This window comes from Rasamsonia emersonii, assembly GCF_000968595.1.
Source record: "Rasamsonia emersonii CBS 393.64 chromosome Unknown ctg1118621760356, whole genome shotgun sequence".
Lineage (NCBI taxonomy): Eukaryota > Fungi > Ascomycota > Eurotiomycetes > Eurotiales > Trichocomaceae > Rasamsonia > Rasamsonia emersonii.
In genome coordinates, this window is record NW_013563057.1 from 35641 (window position 1) to 56054 (window position 20414).

General features: G+C 50.6%; 5 protein-coding genes across 5 annotated transcripts; 3 read left to right on the forward strand and 2 right to left on the reverse strand.

Moving 5' to 3' along the window:
* Window positions 1–670: 670 nt before the first annotated feature.
* Window positions 671–2695, forward strand: T310_6021 (MFS multidrug transporter; the record flags this gene model as incomplete). Its single annotated transcript, XM_013471145.1, has 4 exons — window positions 671–1095; window positions 1154–2272; window positions 2355–2433; window positions 2498–2695. 4 exons carry the CDS (start codon window positions 671–673, stop codon window positions 2693–2695), a joined length of 1821 nt encoding a protein of 606 aa, XP_013326599.1.
* Window positions 2696–3981: 1286 nt separating this feature from the next.
* T310_6022 (uncharacterized protein) lies at window positions 3982–8964 on the reverse strand (the record flags this gene model as incomplete). The annotated part of the gene is made up of 6 exons (XM_013471146.1): window positions 3982–7046; window positions 7219–7537; window positions 7661–7816; window positions 8117–8362; window positions 8392–8527; window positions 8954–8964. 6 exons carry the CDS (start codon window positions 8962–8964, stop codon window positions 3982–3984), a joined length of 3933 nt encoding a protein of 1310 aa, XP_013326600.1.
* Window positions 8965–10013: 1049 nt separating this feature from the next.
* T310_6023 (Translation initiation regulator (Gcn20)) lies at window positions 10014–16930 on the forward strand (the record flags this gene model as incomplete). The annotated part of the gene is made up of 17 exons (XM_013471147.1): window positions 10014–10076; window positions 10166–10897; window positions 10951–11031; window positions 11087–11390; window positions 11440–11613; window positions 11673–11759; window positions 11818–12286; window positions 12349–12595; window positions 12807–12926; window positions 13150–13442; window positions 13548–13793; window positions 13857–14856; window positions 15089–15181; window positions 15237–15843; window positions 15954–16232; window positions 16385–16409; window positions 16447–16930. 17 exons carry the CDS (start codon window positions 10014–10016, stop codon window positions 16928–16930), a joined length of 5304 nt encoding a protein of 1767 aa, XP_013326601.1.
* Window positions 16931–17333: 403 nt separating this feature from the next.
* T310_6024 (Nuclear pore complex subunit (SEC13)) lies at window positions 17334–18276 on the reverse strand (the record flags this gene model as incomplete). Its single annotated transcript, XM_013471148.1, has 3 exons — window positions 17334–17658; window positions 17783–18141; window positions 18244–18276. The coding sequence occupies 3 exons, from the start codon at window positions 18274–18276 to the stop codon at window positions 17334–17336; spliced, it is 717 nt and encodes a 238-aa protein (XP_013326602.1).
* Window positions 18277–19185: 909 nt separating this feature from the next.
* T310_6025 (uncharacterized protein) lies at window positions 19186–20414 on the forward strand (the record flags this gene model as incomplete). Its single annotated transcript, XM_013471149.1, has 3 exons — window positions 19186–19299; window positions 19360–20190; window positions 20302–20414. Coding segments are annotated over 3 exons (1058 nt in total), but the record flags the coding sequence as incomplete, so codon positions are not given.

The following is a 20414-nucleotide window of genomic DNA, read 5'->3' on the forward strand; positions in this document are numbered from 1 at the left end:
ACAACCGGGCGGGAAGCAGCCACTCCGCCAGGTGAACTATTCGGAAAAGATAAGCGTACCTAGGTCAAATGTTGCCACTGTAGGAAAGCTTACCGTTGGGCTGATGATGTTTTGAAGATAGCAGGGAGATAATGATAATTCTAGAAAAGAATTCTAAGTGTTGTATCCTGTCCTGTGTTCAAGACCGCCCTACGACTGGGATACACAACTACATCGATATCGATCTCGGAACGACATGTCTTCGATACAGATCGTTGCTGAACGGGCCAATCATGGCGGCATGGCTCCTGGTGCCGCACTCCAAGCTCCAGCAGGATCCAAAGGCAACCCGGCTTCTAGCAAAGTTTTTTGCCCTTTCAGCCCATGATGCTGATTGACCGGATTGCCGCCTGTGAGGTCATCACCGCGGCCACTCGGCCCGCTTCTAGACCCGCCAAGCCGTTGTTGCGCTGTGGATTGCTTGCGTTTCATCGCCTTCTACCCCCACGTTGTTTGCTGCCTTCTTTGGCCATTTGGTTTATGATTTATATCCATGGTCACCCTTCGAGAGGCCGTTCTCCGAAGTCCCAAAGGAGCTCTCGGTCCATCTCTTCGAGAGACCATTGGCGGAGTATCCTGCAACACGTCGATTAAATAGGATATATCCGAATCCGGAAACGACCGATCGATCATGGACGAAGCATCGTGGGAGCTGGAGAAGGCAGAGCTTGACGCCAGCCGTTCCCGCCAGGGTGTTGACCAGGGAAGCCAGGCTGCTCGCTCCAGCTCTGTCTCCTCGTCCGATTCTTTCTCCAGCAGTTCCTCCTCCGAGCTCCAGGACGGTCCGCACATGAGAGAGATCCAGACTTCAGAGATCCAATCTTCATACGACCTGGAGCGACATCCCACAGCCCTCAGCCGCATCGCAACCCAGCGAAGCCAGCACAGCGGGACTGTTGGCGCCGGTCTTAAGACCCGCGTCTCGAAGAAGCCTCTGCCACCATTTGGGGCTGGCAAGCCCTACCCTCCGCCGCTGCCAGAGAAGGAGGCCTATGTCGTCGAATTCGACGGGCCTGATGACCCTCTACACCCCCAGAATTGGTCGTTGAAGAAAAAGTCGGTGATTACTCGTTTGCGTTTGCTTTGCGTGTGCATATATTGACTGCGTTCCCAGGTTTTTTACGAGCGTCATGCTCTCATACACGACGTTGGTCTCGACCTTTACCAGCAGCATCTTCTCCACCGCTACCACCAATGTCGCAGCTATCTACCATGTTTCGAACGAGGTCGCGCTGCTCGGCCTTTCTCTCTACGTCCTTGGCTTTGCAACTGGGCCGATCTGCTGGGCGCCCCTGTCGGAGCTGCGCGGTCGAAGGTTACCTATCCTCCTCAGTATGTTTGGCTTCACCGTCTTCCAGTTTGCCGTGGCCACGGCCAAAGACCTGCAAACGATCATGCTCTGTCGTTTCTTTGGGGGTTTCTTTGGCGCGTGTCCAATCGCAGTTGTTGCTGCCGTCTTTTCCGACATTTTCGACAACCGCCTTCGAGGTCTAGCCATCACCGTTTTCTCCATGACCGTCTTCATGGGACCGCTCTTTGCACCTTTTGTAGGTGGATTCATCGTGGACAGTTATCTCGGCTGGCGCTGGACGGAGTACATTACTGGGATCATGGGTGCCCTGGCATTGGTCCTCGACCTTTTCTTCTTTCATGAAACTTATCCCCCGGTCGTCTTGATTGAGAAAGCTGCCGAGCTGCGACGCCGGACCAAGAACTGGGGCATCCACGCCAAGCAGGAGGAGATCGAAATTGATTTTGGAGAATTGATCCAGAAGAATTTTAGCCGGCCCCTCAGAATCCTAGTGACCGAGCCTATTGTCCTCCTCCTGAGTATCTACATGGCTTTCATATATGGACTCCTCTATCTTTTCATGACCGCATATCCCATAGTTTTCCAACAGATTCACGGCTTTAATAAAGGTGTCGGCGGTCTCCCATATTTTGGCATGGTCGTCGGCCAGCTGCTGGGGGGTTTGTTCATCATCTTGCAGCAACCTCAATACAATAGAAAACTCCAAGCCAACAATGACATACCTGTTCCAGAGTGGCGTTTACCTCCCGCCATCATTGGAGGTGTTGCCTTTGCTGGGGGCCTCTTCTGGTTTGGCTGGGCGGGATACAAAGCGTCGATCCACTGGATTGTTCCTACTCTGTCTGGTCTTTTGACCGGTTTTGGTCTTCTGGCAATTTTTCTGCAATCTCTGAATTATATCGTGGACGCGTATTTGCTCTTGTATGTGTTCCACCCCTCTATTGGAGGACCGCCGACCCATTCTTCATTCTTTCTCTGATACTGACTGTTTTGCTTCTTTCAGTGCTGCCTCTGCCGTTGCTGCAAACACATTTCTGCGGTCCATGGCGGGAGCAGGGTTCCCCCTCTTCTCGCAATACATGGTATGTAGCATTCTCCGTTAGTAAGCTCCTTTCTCGCATAACCGAACTAACAATCTCGATCCAGTTCCACGGACTGGGTGTCAATTGGGCCGGCACCTTACTTGGTTGTGTCGCCTCTCTTCTGGTTCCTATTCCGGTAATGTTCTACTTCTACGGTCCTAAGCTGCGTGCAAAGAGCAAATTTGCGCCCGCCTTCTTTCCTGCCGTGCAGGCAAGCGAAGATGAACGTGACCGTCAAGATGAACGTGATCACCAAGAATAGGTGGGTAAATGTCAAGAAAGACATATATATGTGTGTGTAACCAGATGCCCCTGAATTGCTTTCTGACATTTGGGGCCTGTGCATACTACCATTTTTTGTTTTCTTTTTCTACGAGATACCCAGGCATATGCTGTCCATATGTTTATTTTGGGAGATCAAACAAGAGGTTTGTGGGAACTTGGTTATTATTTATGCGGCTTGATATGAGTGGCCATAATTTTGCATGTATGTATGTATGTATAACACATGTACAGTACAGTACATGTATGTATAGATGTATATACATATTGGCGTTACCAACTCAGCCAAAAAAAAAGGAAGATGCCATGACACCAGTTTGATCCTTGTAGTATATTCTATAACTTTCAGCTAACAGCCCATATTACAAGCGTCGTTCTCTCGGTGGATGAATATATATATCTATATAGATCATATCGCAGTTACAGTGACCAAGGATTCCTCCTTGCTCTTGCTTTGACCTCTCTTCCTGTCTGCACTGACTTAGATAATAGACAGATGGATGGATAGATAGAAATCTCTTTAACTTGCAGTTAGGACCTACTTCAAACTTCTTGTGCTGATACGCTGACAAGAGGGACAGAGGGCTGGTTAAGTTCGAACTTTTCTGGCAACGCCATGGCGGTCAGACTACTGTACTGTACCGTACTGCTTTCTGGATAGCTAGTTATTCGATATGCTCCGTTCACTGTATTTTTCATTACTGTCGAGAGAAAGGAAATATATAGATACCATGTAGATGAATCAGTACTGTCTTTCTTTGGCATGAGAATAGTGATTATTTCCCGCAAGGCTATTTTTTTTTCGCTTTACTCTAACAAAAAGGTCTCTCATGCATGTACCGCCATGCCATGAAATATGCAAATGCAAGAACCATTGGTTGACCCAACCCTAGTTTTCCCTCATGTCACACATAATAGCATCCCAACAATAACAGCCACAGAATCCATGCTTGCCATTGGCTTACAAAAGAAACAAAAGAAAAAAAAAAGGAAAAGGCGGTATGGACTCAAGACAAAGGAAGAGAAAATGCCAAGAGACGACGTAAGGAGTAATATAGACCACAAGAAAAGAAAAAAAAAGGGAAGGGAAACACCGATCATTATGCTCGACACTTTTGTCCAGTGTAGCCAACCGACTCCAGACACAAGAATGTACACTAGAAAAGGATCATGCCATTACCAAAGGATCGTAGGATAATTCACGTGCATCACATGGACGTGCCTGAAGCTGTCCAAACTGCTGGAGCTCGTCAACTATGACGTATCTCATGCAGACTGTTCGAAGATTCGGCTAAACGGCGGATCTTGGGGGAAAGGAGGTTCAGAAATGGGTTCAACACCCTCGGCCTTGCGGATCACCTCTTTCAGTGCACGTGTCACTACACCTGCCCGAACGACAAGATCCCGGAGAGATTGCGTGTCAAATGGCAGCTTCTGCTGCGGATACACGCAAGGCGAGTGAGAGTCTGACGATTCTCGGTGTTGGGAAATAGTCTCTAGCACAGTCATTGCTTTTGTAGAGGTGTCATTTCGCCGAGAAGGGGAAGTGTTGGGACTAGGGTTGGGCCAGTCTGAGAGAGGTGGTCGTCTCACGTCATTATCATTCCGTTTAGGCGTCTTTTGAGTTGGAGATGAATCAAAATCGAAGCTATCAAAGCTCAGATGGGATGACGGCGAAAGTGGAGGAGGGCAATTGTTCTCATCGTCCTCGACTGTTGCGAGATTGATAATCCCCTCTGCTTCCTTCCAGAGCTCGCTTGACGGTCCATCGACAACGCGCAACATGTTCCCTTGCATACGAAGACGTTTGAGCTCTTCGACCAGGAGCATCAACTCTTGGACCTGGCTAAACTGACCACGCACACTGGCCTGAGTTTCTATTATGGCCTGAGGAACTTTCATTGTATGATGATGATCGCGACCGCCGGAACCGATCTTCCCATCCTCATCCACAGAATGGTCGTCAGAATCGCCAAAGTCAAAATCTCCGTCCCAGTCTTCGCTGACACCTTTATTCCCGAGTCTCCAGGTGCCAAACTTTAATGAAGGTTGATTAGATGGGGGTGAATCTCTTGAGACAGGCACGCTTTGGCTCCGTAGATGCACCATACTTGGTGCTTTACGACCTGGACCGAGGCTGCTTCTCACATCAGTGCACTGTTTTCCATCAACAGTTCTCGGACGATTGTTCGAGTTTTGCATATCACGTTCATTCAGTGATGGTTCAGACCAGTCAAAAACGCTCGCCTTGGTTCCAATGCCAGATGTTTTCCTCGTCAGCACAGAAGCATCAGATCGAGAAACGGTAGCTGGCAAAGACTCTGGGAGTGTTTTGGGAGATATCTCGAGTTTGACATCTTCCATGTCCTCAACTGCCCGAAACGGAGGACTCGACGGCACGTCTTGCTGTTTCCCTTCTCCTATTAATGCCGATCCCCCCTGATAGGCCCGTTGAAACTCCGCAGATTTTGATGGGGACGACGGTATGGTAATTCTTGACACAGTTTTCGCCGATGGAGTCGGGGTTTCATCTTCATCCCTAACATGGGATACAGGAACAGGCGTACTAACGGAGTTTAGGTTACTGATGGAAGAAGGCGATTGAGGCGTTGACTGTGACAAGAACGAATCCGGCAATACAAAGTCATCAAAAGTTGCCGGTTTATCTTTCACAATCTCGGCCGCTGGAATGTCTTGGAATATTGTTTCAATATTCGGGCCGCGGCGTCCAGAAAGGCTGCTGGCTGTGATGCGCGTACGGAACGAATCAAAGACCGACTCGCTCTGGAAATCTGTCTCGTCCTCGTCTCCGGAAGTGAAGATACGAGTATCATCGGAACCGATCACTGTCGATGCCCGGTCGGATGTAGTCACCGATAGGCGCTTGATCCGGGGGTATCGGACAATTGGCGGAGAACCCGGACCTTGGAGGTTCGGTGGACTCTGATGGATCGATCCATTGTTGACCTGGCCATTTAGATAACCCGGTGTTATTTCCGTAGGCGCGTACATGCCAAAAGGAGCAAAGACCGGGTTGGGATGGGATTCTCGGGACTGTGACGATTTTAGAATGGAGAATTCCCCGTGTGGAGCCGTTTGAGGGCGACGGAAGACACTGGAGTCGGTAAAGTTTCTCTTCCTACGCAATCGAGGTGTGACGGGCGCATTTGGGTCCAAACTTTCCGAACGCTGAGGCAGAGGATTTGACACATTTCTAGTTTTCGAGTGGAACACTGGGTCATCCTTCGGACTGTGGAGGGTCCCTGTCTTCGATGCCACTTGGGATATCGAACTACCCCCGGTCATATCATTAAACGAGAATGAATGCCTTGGTTCCTGCTGGTCTTTGGGGGCCGGGGAGTTGGCGTTGTCCGTGGTATCCTTAGCCAGCTGGAAGGGATCGTTAAATTGCAGATGCGATGAAGGGATCGGAGTTTCTATCACGGAGGCATGTCTAGGCTTCCGCGAGTCGAGAGATGTAGAGAGCATCAAAGTCGGGTATTTGCTACGGTCTGGTGTAATGAGCTGAATTGGCGGGTCTTTCGGCCTAATTGATGTCGAGAATGTCCCAGGAGGCTTTTCGAACGCTTCGTTCCGAGAAGAACCAAAATACGGTCTCCAGATATTGTCAGCTCCATTTTGACTCGCAAGTCCGCGTGAGCCCTCGAGCGTGGCGGGAGTCCGTGGAAGTTCCTCATTGCTTTTCAGGGTTGCTAAATATTCCATGTCCGCCGATCTCTGATGACTCGTAGCGGGTCGACGAAAGGTGAACGTCCGACCACTCGGTTGAGAGATCGAATGCTGCGAAGTTGAACGTTTCACAAGTTTGTTGGGCCCCCGGGAAGGTTGCTCAGCCCGAGGACTTATGGGCGCAGTCGACCCATGCATCGACGAGGATGCTGGCCTTGGACTTGACAATGGACTATCCGTATTGGATGAGAGGGCTGATAACCGCCGCAACCACGAAGTCGCTGGTCGCGCTGTGTTTGGTGCCGGCGAGGGAAAATCGCTAGAAGGTTTGAGGGGAGGATTTGAATAGGTTTGTCGCCGACGACGCTCCCTTCTCCTCTGAAATAGCGCCGGCTTTGTCAACCCCTGGTCTCCAATGATCTGTCGCCCACTGTCTGCCTGCGCATCATTCCCGTGGGCAGTGCAATTGCTCGGTGCATCTGTTACGAATTGTCCGGCGCGAGGAGGTCCATTTGTATCCGTAGGCGTTGCTGGATAGGAGGATTGGGTGCATCGAGATATAGTATTCCTGCGTCTGGCGACAGAAGCAGAGAAGGAGCGTCGTTCCTGGCAACCAAGAGCAAAGCCGGTAGCGGCGATGCCTACGGTGCTAAGAGCACAGAGCTATGATGGAAACGACGGGTCAGTTGAGAGTCAAAACGAAGAACGGAAATCGCACTGCACGGTGGAATCACAGGACACGTAATGTAAACACGTGGGAAACATCAGGCAAGAACGAGGGCAGAAAAGAGGGGAGGCAGGAAGCATCCTCACCGTGGCCACATGCTCCATCCTGGCCCGGAACACGAGTAGCGTCGAACACCACCTCAGCTGAGCACTGCCGTCCTGTATGAACGAGGTTCCATCCACATTGTGACCCGATTGCTGGGCGGACTTCGATCAATGGGCGTGTAGTCGTCAGCGAGGAAGGGACATCTGGCCGCGAATCGTAAACTCCGAAAAACAAACGATGCAAAGCGACTTTGGACACGGAATTCGCGGAGCTGTTGCCGTGGACAAGACACGAACCACGCGATTCACGTAGGTGCAAAGCAGAATCGTCGATGATATGACTGGCGAGATTGCTGACACGCTGATCGAACACGCGGGGCAGACAGACGTCAGAGTGGAAGGGAGATCAACTGGAGAGTTGAAACAAATGGGACAGAGAACTCTGGGCTAGACCAGGCTCCCTTGGACGAGAGAGGACATTGACCTCTTCACCTGATTTCTTGACGCGGGTTGCAGTGGACATAAACAGGCCGGGGAAGATCACGCCAGCACGCCCCCAGACAGCCTGGAGCAAGGAAACACAGGGCCGGGGGGGCGTTTGTAAGCAATTGTTGAGACGCTGACAAGAAGAGAGCTTGTCCTGCTCTGATTATTATAAGAATTATATTATGGCAAACAATTAAGAAGAACTACAGCTCCTGTTGGGCCAGAGCTTCTTTGTCGGACCCCATCTGGTAGCGCGAACTGGTATGTTTTGGTATTACTCTGCTCTGCCGCCGCACCGATCTGCAATCACAACGATGGAGTGGGAGCTACACCCCTTGTCCCTGCTTTAGTCCAGGAGGAATTGCTCTCTCAGGAGAAAAGCTGACGCCCAGAAATCAATTGCACGTCAGGAAATCAATAGCTTCTAATAACTCATCAATAATGCCAGACTTACACGGGCTGCCGTCGCGCCCCCTTGCGGGCCACAGCTCGAACGCGTGAGGCAGAGACAGGTGGGTTTCTGCGGGACGCAGGAGGTCCCTAGTGTCTGGGTCTTCCTGGAGAGAGATCCCAGCTCGCCCTGCTGAGATCCCGGCTGCCAAGGGCGGCGATCGCGCTCAGCCCTTCGCATCAGCCCGCTCATCAGCCTTCCCCAGCGCCTATACCGATCCCAACCACCCTTCGTTGGCGTGACGCGAAACTTTCCGACACAGCAGCTGACTGACACACGGAGAATATTATTCTGACCCTGTCCGACGATGGTTTACCGGTGCCAAACAATCTGGCATTCTCTGCAAAGAGAGAAAACAACTCCTCTTCCAGAAACAGGAGATCAGCATTCGACCAATAAAATATCATGGTCGATCTGGCCACCATCGTAATTACATTACGATTCGAGCAAAAGCAGGGCCGCGAATCTCGATGCGCCGATGAAGAGATGAACAAAGAGATGATGTGGGTCGCCTCTCGACAAGTGGGCTTTGCAGCTTTGGCTGGCGCCTACCTAGTCGAGGGCACAAGCCACACAGCGGCCGGACTCGCTAGCGTTGACGATTCGCGTTTCATGGTTTCACCCCAGCATCATCATCATCATCATTGTTCTTGTGCGGTGTACGGAGTACTCCGTGTGCAGAAAGGATCCCTTTGGTAATAAACTCAGGCCGGTCTGTCTGATACCTCACAATAGGCGTCTCTAAGATTGACTGTGCATTTTTGGTCTTTGGCGATCCTCACGTTGCCAAACATCGAAGCAGCCCTGATTCAATCCCTGTCAGCGGCGAGAAGAGCGCACGTTATAGCCATAGCTATAAACAGGAATAATGTCGCGTAACTCAAACCAGACAATACTATATGCGACTCGAAATGCAAGATAGTGGCCGTTTTGCTTATATCTTCTCTTCGAATATTCGCACTCTGACCTTCAAGAATCTCTGCAGGTTGTCATAGTCGCCTTGGGCCAGTAGGCAAAGTAAGATCCAAGACCCGCTTTTGCTGTTATCCCAGAACCTCAAGGCTGATCTCCTTTTCTGGAATCAGATATCGAGTCCAGAGATTATTTCTTGCTTACTCAGATCCCTCTAAGCCATAGCTGAAGTCAAATCTCGCCCCGAGCTATCAACTTAACAAAACAAACAAAAAGTATTCCCATGTTTTATTGCTGAACCCAAATTTCATCCTGACACCGATACCAGAGCGATCGCATTAATATGCCACTAAATCTATATAATGTATTTCGGCAAAGGGTTTCATGGCGCCGTGTCGAATCAAATCCTTGTTTACTCCATTTCCCCCTCGTTTTCTGACGATGGGGGGGGAGGCTGTCCATTCTGACCGCTGATATAACCTGCAGATGACAACTGAGTACAGTCCACGTTTAAATTGAAACAATAAAGCTACTCCGCATAAGCTTTTATGATGATCACGGCAGTCTGAGATCAGCAGCTTTACGTCTCCTTGGCCACCAATCTGCTGCAAAACGTCTTCAAAGCCATACAATTCGGGATCTTGCTTGGTGCATACGGAGATACGTGATTAGAATTAATATCCTAGCCTAGCGTCTCAAAGAATTCGTCGTACTTAATTTAAGGAGCGGAAGATGTAGATCTCAGATGGCCACAGTGATTGGTTCGTTGTCGCTATGTTCGCCTCTCCACCAACCAAAACTTTGCCGCGACAAACTCTCAACCAACCCACTCATAGACTGACTGGGTTAAGATCGGGAGGTATTGAACGCGACGCCTGCCGATATTGGAGCTTGTGTCATATTATTTGACATATCCATATCGTGTAGCGTGTTTTTAAACAGTTGTTGCCTATCAAACGGTTGTCGATTCACCAGGAGGTCGCTCAGAATGGAGGCGGAACTCCAAGCGCAAATTCCCGGTCTCGACCATGTGATCTCAGAATACTCAGTGGTGAGTACCCATAAGAAATAACAACAACACACCAATCCCTCATGGTCGCATTCACCAGGAAAGACGAACTTGCACTAAACAGATTATAGGGCTATTTGACTCATGCCTCAAAGGCATATGTGGCGGATGCTGATCCCAATGCTCCCTCGCCACTATCAGAGGCAGCAGACACCATCACTGAGCTTTTGGTGTCAGCATCCGGGGATTTCTCTCCTCAGAATGAAGAGGCTATTCGCAATCTCGTGGAGAAATTTATCTCCTCTCTAAGCTCCGCAGATGGAGTTGATGCAGAGCGGAGGCAGATGCCTTTTGCTGCAAAGAAGCTTGATCAAACAATCAACGTGGGCTCTCAGAGGAACATTTCCTCCACCCTGGGGCTTGTAGGCGGAACGGTGGACCTAGAGTCTGCCAGTTCTAGAAAGGTGGAGTCTCGCGTTGATCGAAAGAAACTGGAGAAGGCAGAGCGGAAGATTCAGGCCAAGCAGAATAAGAAGGCGATGAAAACTGTTGAGTACGAAGCGTCGCGCTTGCTCACTAAGCCAGACCCCGCCCAATCTTATGAAGAGTTCTTCATGGCTGTCAACCCTTTGCAGATGGGGTCTGATTCACAGTCTAAGAGCAAGGATATTAAGGTTGACGGGATTGATATTTCGATTGCTGGGAAACGGATATTGACTGACGCCTCTCTCACGTTGACTTATGGCCGGAGATATGGTCTGGTGGGTCAGAACGGTATTGGAAAGAGTACTCTGCTTCGCGCTTTGAGCCGCAGAGAAGTAGCAATCCCGACTCACATTTCTATTCTGCACGTTGAGCAAGAGGTTTGTTGGCACGACAAAGTTTTGCGGTATTTGCTGCTAACCTCTTAGAACAGATTACTGGTGATGATACCCCTGCATTGCAATCTGTTCTGGATGCCGACGTCTGGCGAAAACACTTGCTTCAAGAGCAAGAGGTCAGTCTCTTCCTACCTTTCTTCATAGAAGCTTGTTACTGAATAGAATCAATAGAAAATTACTAAGAAGTTGGCCGAGATTGATGCCGAGAGAGCGTCGATGGCAGATACCTCAAAAGAAGCAGCAAAGTTGGACCATGAACGTGAAGGCCTCGATACGACTCTAAGTGACATCCACGCAAAGCTTGCGGAGATGGAGTCTGACAAGGCCGAATCTCGTGCTGCCAGTATTCTAGCAGGTCTTGGGTTCTCTCCCGAGCGACAGCAGTTACCAACCAAGACATTCTCTGGTGGTTGGAGAATGAGACTGGCTCTGGCCCGAGCGCTGTTTTGTGAGCCAGATCTGCTCCTGCTTGACGGTTTGTCGATCCATGACCGCTCAGTAGGCACGGAACTAACGCTTTGCAGAACCCTCCAACATGTTGGATGTGCCATCAATCACTTTCCTATCGAACTATTTACAGACCTATCCTAGCACTGTTCTTGTCGTTTCTCACGACCGGGCCTTTTTGAATGAAGTTGCTACTGATATCATCCACCAGCACTCAGAGCGGCTAGACTACTACAGGGGAGCCAATTTCGGTATTTTTACCTATCCTCATATCAGTCATCCACGCGTGATCCGGTCTAACTTTGGACAGATTCCTTCTACGCCACTAAAGAGGAACGAAGAAAGGCTGCTAAACGGGAATACGAGAATCAGATGGCTCAGCGAGCACATTTGCAAGGTCGAACACTATCCCCCTTAATAAGCTCTCTAGTTTCCCTGCTGACATATCCAACCAGCGTTCATTGACAAATTCAGATATAACGCAGCCAAGTCTTCCGAGGCGCAATCAAGGATCAAGAAGCTCGAGCGTATGCCAGTCCTTCAGCCTCCAGAGAACGAATACGTCGTGCACTTCAAGTTCCCGGAAGTCGAGAAGCTCTCGCCGCCTATTATTCAGATGTCGGATGTTTCGTTTGGTTATTCTAAAGACAAGCTATTGCTCAGGAATGTTGATTTGGATGTCCAGCTTGATTCTCGCATTGGCATTGTTGGACCGAACGGCGCCGGAAAGACCACCGTCCTGAAACTCCTCATCGGACAGCTACAGCCTACCAGTGGTTTAATCTCCCAGCATCCGCGGTTGCGCATTGGCTACTTTGCTCAACACCACGTTGACGCACTGGATCTGAATGACAGCGCAGTGGGATTTATGGCCAAGAACTATCCCGGAAAGACAGACGAGGAATACCGAAGACATCTCGGCGCGTATGACTCACCCTTGAAAGACATTCCTGTCATGCAAACATTGATGCACTGACACAATCTAGGTTTGGCATCACCGGTATGACCGGCCTGCAGAAGTTAGGACTGCTGTCCGGAGGTCAAAAGTCTCGTGTGGCCTTTGCGTGCTTATCCCTGACGAATCCGCATATCCTCGTCCTGGACGAACCGTCTAACCACCTGGATATCGAGGCCATGGATGCACTCTCAGAGGCGCTTCAGAAGTTCCAGGGTGGTGTTCTCATGGTCTCTCACGACGTTACCATGTTGAAAAATGTTTGCACCAGCCTTTGGGTCTGTGACAACGGCCGTGTTGAGAAGTTTGATGGGGACGTCGATGCGTATAAGCGGAAGATCGCCGCGCAAGCAGATGCAGCTGGAGTGGCGAGGCCCCAGTAACGGGATAGATATGATTCCTGTCAAAATCGGCATGCGGATTTTTAGCCTTAGGAAACGCAAGACAAAGACGAGCTTTTCTATCCTGGTAGTGTGAACTGCTCTTCAGGGTATAGTAAGGAAGGGAAACGCGGCAACGCCTATGGTTTTTCCATCCAGATCCCACCTTCTTCCCCATGGATACAGTCTATTTAAGAGAACTCAATCAGGAACTAGTAAGCGCCAGATTGTAAGTCAACGGTAATGCTGGACTGTCTCCAACGGTCATGCGACCAGCTTGCTTGGGGAGTTGTTGCGGTGGATGGTCCGTGGATACGGAACCTCGTGGGCTCGTTCCCGCCAATCATGTGCCGACACGGACGGTGGGTCAGCAATGCAGTTGAGATGGCCAAGTGTGCGGTGTGCAACTCCGTTCTCCATACCAGGGACATTGCTGCTGGCGTGCCAACAAGTCTACCGCCTGGAGATTACTTCCTGCCAGATCTTCGCGCATGTCTGTCGATGGCGACACGACGGTAGTGAGCCCAGTGGCGGAACAGTCTGTAGAGCTGGAGGAAATGGCAGCACACGATACTGACTACCGGACGGCGGTAGATGCTCCGCTCCTCGAACAGAACGTTCGGAGAGGCATCAATGACGATTCAGACCGACTGCTGCTGAGCTCAGAGCCGAGGGCCTATGGAGGTATCTTCATATGGGCCTTGACGTTCTCCGCGGGAATAAGTGGCCTTCTTTTCGGCTATGAGTACGTATAACACCAGCACATCAATGAGAGCTCGTCATTCTCATTCTTCGACAGCACAGGTGTGATTTCCTCGACCCTCGTGTCAATCGGCTCTGACCTATCTAGTCGCCCTCTCACCACTCTTGACAAGAGTCTCATAACATCCTGCACCAGTTTATTCGCGTTAGTTGCGAGCCCGTTCGCTGGAGTTCTCGCTGATAAGTTCGGCCGGAAGAAGGTGATCCTAATTGCTGATGGCCTCTTTGCCCTTGGAGCATTATGGCAAGCACTCACGGGGTCGGTTGAAGGGATGATATTTGGGCGGAGTGCTGTCGGTTTGGCTGTCGGAGCTGCGAGTCTGGTTTCTCCATTGTAAGCAACGCTGCCTTTCTCCTTTCCTTGCACTCTGCGACGGCGCTGACCTCTCTGGCCCAGGTACATTTCGGAGCTTGCACCTTCGGAAATGAGAGGCAGACTTGTCACCATATTGAGTCTCTTCATAACGGGAGGTCAAGTGGTCGCCTATGTGATTGGCTGGTTATTCTCTTCAATGTCAGGGGGCTGGCGCTGGATGGTTGGCCTTGGGTCGCTTCCAGCTTTTTTGCAGCTTGCAGTCATCGTTTTACTCCCGGAAACTCCCCGTTGGCTTGTCCAAGCTGGGCACGGGTTCGCAGCAAAGAGGGTGCTGGAGAAGGTCTATAGAGCGTACCCGGACGCGGAGCGTATGGCAGACGTCGTGCTGAGAGCTATCGAAAGGGAAGTTACGGAAGAAGAAGAGGAAATGAACCGCAATAAGCCATCGAATTCCTCAGCGACATGGTACAGCCGATCTTTACAAACTTTCTCCGAGCTAATAGGCGTTGGCGGCAACCGACGAGCCTTGACGATTGCGATGATGCTACAAGGGCTCCAGCAGCTTTGTGGCTTCAATAGTCTCATGTACTTTTCGGCAACAATCTTTCAATTGCTCTCTTTCTCGTCTCCGACTCTGACGTCCCTGACCGTGGCTATGACGAATTTCCTCTTCACCCTCCTCGCCTTCTCTTTAATTGACCGCATAGGCCGCCGACGAATTCTCCTTTACTCCATTCCGGTCATGACCTTCGCTCTGCTCGTTTGTGCTGCCGCATTCTCCTCCCTAGACCTGCCGAAATCGCCGTTAGCCGTTCGACAGCGATGGGAAGGGAATTCAAATGGCGATTCATCCAAGCCACTCATTATCCTTATTTCCTTGACTCTATACACCGCCTCGTATGCTACTGGTCTTGGAAACGTACCTTGGCAACAATCGGAGCTTTTCCCTTTGACGGTTCGCTCTCTGGGCTCATCCCTCGCTACGGCCACGAACTGGGGATCCAACTTTATCGTTGGCCTCTCCTTTTTACCAATGATGGAACTTCTGTCGCCTGGCTGGACATTTGTCGCCTATGCGCTGGTATGCGCTGTGGGATGGGTTTGTGTGTGGTTCATCTACCCAGAGATGAGTGGGCTGAGTCTGGAGGAAGTGAAAGGACTGTTGAGTGATGGATGGGGAGTTGAAGAAAGCTTAAGAAGGCGTCATCTCAACTCTGACTAGACATCTTGCGTGTAAAAGTTGGTGTTCATTTTGGGCTTCAACAAGCGCTTCTGATCAACTTTCTCATGTCATCCTGAACTGACCAATTTAGTATCTAGTCATTCCAGCAACTGAAGTTAGGTTAATCATAATACAGTTTCGGATGAAGTTCATTACTACATCAGAAGTAACTGAGCCACATTCGGTATGTCAATCTCACTCTTGATAGATTAGACTTGCTGTACTCAACAACTATTCAGAATTCTCTCCAATCTCGGGAGACTTGCTCCACGAGCCCTGTATCGTTTTCCGTCATGGAGGGCCCCTCAAACCCTTTTCGAAGGTTACCAGCTGAGGTATTTGACTTTTCGATGCTCCTTGTCAAAGGAGGAGGAATTGAGCGCTGTACTTTCTATGTGACCTCCAAGCTCGTCCAACATATAGCCTGTTTCCTCGTCGACGATGCCGATCTCTCAAGTTTCACTTCTGTGTGCACATCTGTGGCGTACCAAGTGCTGCCCTCGCACTCATCGATCTGGCGCAGGCGGTTTGAAGACCAGTACGACTTGCCCCGGGGACATAACTCGGCCGAGATCAAGATCGAGTACCAAACACGAGCCATTGTTTTGGCGCAGAAGATCTCGTTCAGGTACGGGGAAAAGGAAGAGCAGGAGTTATGGCTCGAGCTCATCAAGACTCTTCATTTGGAGTCCTACCGTTCCCGGACCATCAGTGATCCTCGTCCATCCCATTCCAAGAACCGAGGATCATCGAAGTTCTCTGCCATTCCGATTTCCTACACCGGCCGGTTAACGGATACGGTCAGCGCTCACAGAACCCTCCCTCGGACAGTTTCTGTGCTGTCCAGTTGGTAAGAACCCGTCTTGAAAATCCGACTTGTTGATGAATTCAAAGAATGCACTAGAGCTGACTCTTTTCGACCCTTTGATGGCAGTGCTTGACTTATTTGTCTCTAGACCTGGAACGGTCGTATCGGTGCTCTCGGGGTGACTATGACATCCAGAAAGTCTACTCTTACAAAGTACCCTCTCGAGAGCCACTCGTGTCCATCCACGAGGTGGATCTTGAAAAGATACTCCATCTTCGCAATTTCTGGCAGAGACATCTGACCACTTCCTATGAAGATACCTTTCATGGCTCCTTCGAAGGCCTGCCTGTTAGCCAGAGACCTAAAGCGTGGGACCGTCCCCTGGATGAGAAAGTGGAGTTGAAGAGTCTCTGGTTGGGCTATTACTGTGAGTGATCATTCTTCCTCTCATTCAGTTTTAATAAGGAAATTTTTTGTATAGACTCTAACAGGCCGATCGTCGATGTTAGCATGCATCCATCCGTATCCGAAAACGCTCAAGCTCCTCAAGGGACGCCAGACATGCGCTGACCTGGACAGTCATTGAACGCAGATATTTCCTCTCGTATGTCCATAATTCTCAGAACTTGTAGTGTACATAGAAAGCGAACAACGGAAAGTAAACTAACAGCTAGATCCTCTCAGTTGCTCCACCTGACCATCGATCCAGATCCGCTGAACTGGCCAGCCATTTTCGACTGGATCATCCCCATCCTCGGCGCTGCATCGTCGAGAACCTACTTCCGCGGAATCCAGAGATTCCACCAGGTCATGGACAGTCCCAGCTATCTCGTCCGTGGGTTTCTCGAACCCATTCCCTCTCCGCAGGGTGGCATCCCCGGCTGGAGTCGGATCTGCTTCGTCATTTACGACGCGAACCGCGACTTTCTGAAGCTCGTTCCATCTGATACTGACGATGATGGCGAGGATGGAAGTAAAGAGGCGCTTTTTCCAGAGGAAGACTGGCCACCGGTCGATCTCCGGATGGACTTCCATTGGATCTTTGGCTATGAGGGCGTCCTGCTCCCGGGAGGAAGGATCATGCTGGGCCAGTGGCTTGATATGGCGAGGGCAGACGAGGAATAGTGCAGTAGAGGGCCATTCATATTCTGGGATGTATAGGGGAAGCAAATTCATGAAAAGAAATAAAGGGACGAAAAAGGGGAGCACATAATGAGCATACATCTTTGAGATGAGATGGGGTTGGAATGGACTGAACTTTTTTTTTCCCCCTTCTGGCGGGTATCTACTGCAATTACTCTACTAAAGAACAATTAGCAAGCTACGGGACATAAAAATGGTTGTTTTTTCCCTTTTATTTTTGGTTCTTCAAGTCTCGTAGGATACCAACCAATGCGGGTTGTTGTTTGTATGTAAGACAGCATAATTGTAGAAGAACTACACCAAAGACTGGGTTACAAGAGAAGCCTGAAACCGCCCACGATTAACTTAAAATAAAATGAAACCCCACTAACATCTTATTTATCTTTCACTCCTCGATGTCTTTAACCTTCTCCCACTGGCCCTTCAGGTTTTCCTTCCACAAGCTGACCTTGTTGTCGCCGCCGCTCACAGCAAGGATGTTGCCGCTCAAGCTCCAGCTGACTCGCCATAGCACCGTGTCAAACTCGAGTTGGGTGCTGGTCCATTGGCCCGGGTTCGACGCGTCCGACGTCCAAATACGGACAGTCTTGTCTTGCGAGGCGGAGGCGATGTACGACTTGGAGAGAATGCTCGGCGACCATGCAACATCCCGAACCCAGTCGGTGTGGCCTTCTAAGGTCTGAACCAAATTATATGTCTTGGACTCTGGGCTTTAGCGGGTAGAAGAGAGAGAGTTAGCAGGGGGATACATCCGTGTTCACGTTGGGCTGAGGTTGATCAACATACTTGTATTCCCAAATTTTGACGAGATTGTCACTGCCTCCCGTGACAAACCTTCTCTGCTGGCCAGCTCCGGGATTGGTGCTGATCAAGCTTCCAGGTAATGCGGCCGGTGCCCAACTGACCGCGTTTACGCCCATACCATGAGCATGGAAGAGCTGGTGAGTCCAGCTGTTGTCGCGGAACTCGAGAACACTGACGTGGCCGTCTGAGGAGGCACAAGCCAGAAGACACCCGCTTTCATGGGGAGCCCAGGAGACGATGTTGACGGATGCGGTGTGAAGGGAGAAATCGAAAACCTTGTTCCATGAACTACCGGTGGCTGACGGTGCGCCCGAGGGCTGTTCGCGCCAGATCAAGACCTTGCCATCGTAGGAAGAGGAAGCCAAGATGGTGCCGAACTTGGGGTGTGCCTAGATGGTCCGAAGTTTTCATCAGTCCTGTCCGCTTTGGATTGAAGAAAAGCCCTGAATTTTGTGGGATTCCACGCACCCATGCGACACACCACACCGCACCCTCATGGCTGTGATATTGTCCAGAATCAGCATCTTGGGTTCCTGAAGAGACACCAGGTAGTCTGCTCACCCTTTCAGAGTCTCGACCAGTCGGTGTGAATCGCCATCAATCTCGAATATTTTGATAGTTTTGTCAGAGGAGCATGTAGCTAGCCTCCGGCCATAGTAGTCCAGGCTGGCATCGTGCTAAACAAACGTTAGTTACCTGTCCAAGACATGTGACCAGCACCGAAAGCATATTCATCGTTTCTTTGCAGAGAGATATAGATGGTGACGCGACGTACAATCATATCATCATGGCCGGAATTGGATATCACTTGCGCCTTCAGTTGCAAGGTCAGCATGTTGACACGGAGTAGAAAGGGGACGGAATCCGAGGAGCTTCACGCACCATGTTTGTGGTGCAAGCAATCCACAGTAGGGAAGGAACAGTGTTCACACAGCACCGCGATCCTGTCCCTGATCGACTTCCTGCTAGGGACAGTGTGGGGTGGGAGAATTCGTTCAGAGAAGCTCACAATGGACGTTCTGCGGACTTGGGTCGACGATCTGCTTGGACCCCCAAACACCAGACTGGCCATTTCCGCCTGAGCAGCAAGGCACCAACCGAGGCCGCGACGGGACCCGATCTTATCTTATCAATCAGCCCTCCCCGGTCGGACCGCCAAACCCCACGTGAGACGGGTGCCTCGGTCTAGGCGAAGGCCTCGGCGAGAAGGACGACCTTCGCTGTTGTCGCCATCGTCTCTCTCATCTTCGTCCTCTGTCTTCCTGTTTGAACTCGCGACTTCACACTCGTTCTCTTGTTCTCTTCTCTCACCGGCGTCATTCCTGTGTAGGGGGATTTCGGCACATTCGCATTCACCTGCCTTCATAGCATTCCGTCGTCCTCTTTCTCATCGCCGAAATCCGCCTCTACTTCACGGGGCTGCTGTAGCCACCATGGCGGATGCCGTTTGTGGACCTTCGAATGCGCTCCAAAATTTCCAGAAGCATGCATCCGTTGACCGGACCCTTCAGCAGGACCGATTAGTCACACGCCAGTCACCAGCCCAGGTTAGTCTGTCTGAGCGTCGTTTCCCGATTTTGACTCAAAATTGCTAAATGGTTTTGTAGGGCTTTCGGTCCCCAAATCCCAATGCTGGCGCTCTGGATGCAGAATTCGAAGCTTTCGAGACCAACTTTGCGGGAAAGCCGGCCTCGGGACATGTTGGTCCTTATGCTGCTCCCAACCATGGTCATCAGCATCCTATATTACCTACTGCAGGAGGTGCGGACTGGGCGGCAGACTTTCAAAGGCTACACTTATCTGGACCCTCTCATGAAGGTCCTCAACATCAGTTTAGACCAGGGGCACCAGTAAACCAGGCTGCTCCCGGAGGTTGGCAGGACGAGTTTCTTAGACAGCAGCAGCAGCAGCAGCAGCAGCAGCAGCAAACTTCAGTGCAACAGTCACCTCACATGCCGACTTTTCAGCCCTCTGTCAGACCAAATTACCAAATGAGTGGGGGCATGATGCAGCCTCTTCCAATGCACCAGGACACATCACAAGCCCACATTCAACCTAAGACTGAGACTTTCGATGAGGCTGCGTTTGAAGCTGCATTTGAACAGGCGAGGGAGGAGGTGGAACGACAAGAAAACGCAGCCGCTACGCAGCAAGACGTCACGGAAAGCGAGTCGCTGCAAACAGATACGAATTTGCCCCCAGAACAAACGGAGAAGACGAAGAAGATACTAATTGGCTCCGACCTCATCCTTCATGGTAACAAGTCCGATGCTCAAGAGCGGAGAGATGATGCGGACGAGTTGGCAAAAACTGCGGGACAGTTGCTCGACAGCGTCAGCCATGAACAAAGTCAGAAATTTAAGAACAGTAATTTCCTCGCCCTGATGCGTCGGATCCGTGATCGCGAGGTGCACATCGAGGGCGATGAGTTTCGCGAAGTCAGTACCCTTCCGTAAACTTGGGAAAGCAATTTTCGGAAGCGTGGCATCGGCGCTGGTATAACTTCGGCCATCTGAGTTGGCTCTTGTCCTTGCTAACCAGCCTTTCAGACCGCGCAGCCCCTGCATCCAGGTGGTCGGTACTATCCTGAGGGTCACCGACCGTCCAACAGGGCGGAGGCAGAGATGACGGGCGCCGCCGACGACGTCAGGAAATTCGACGA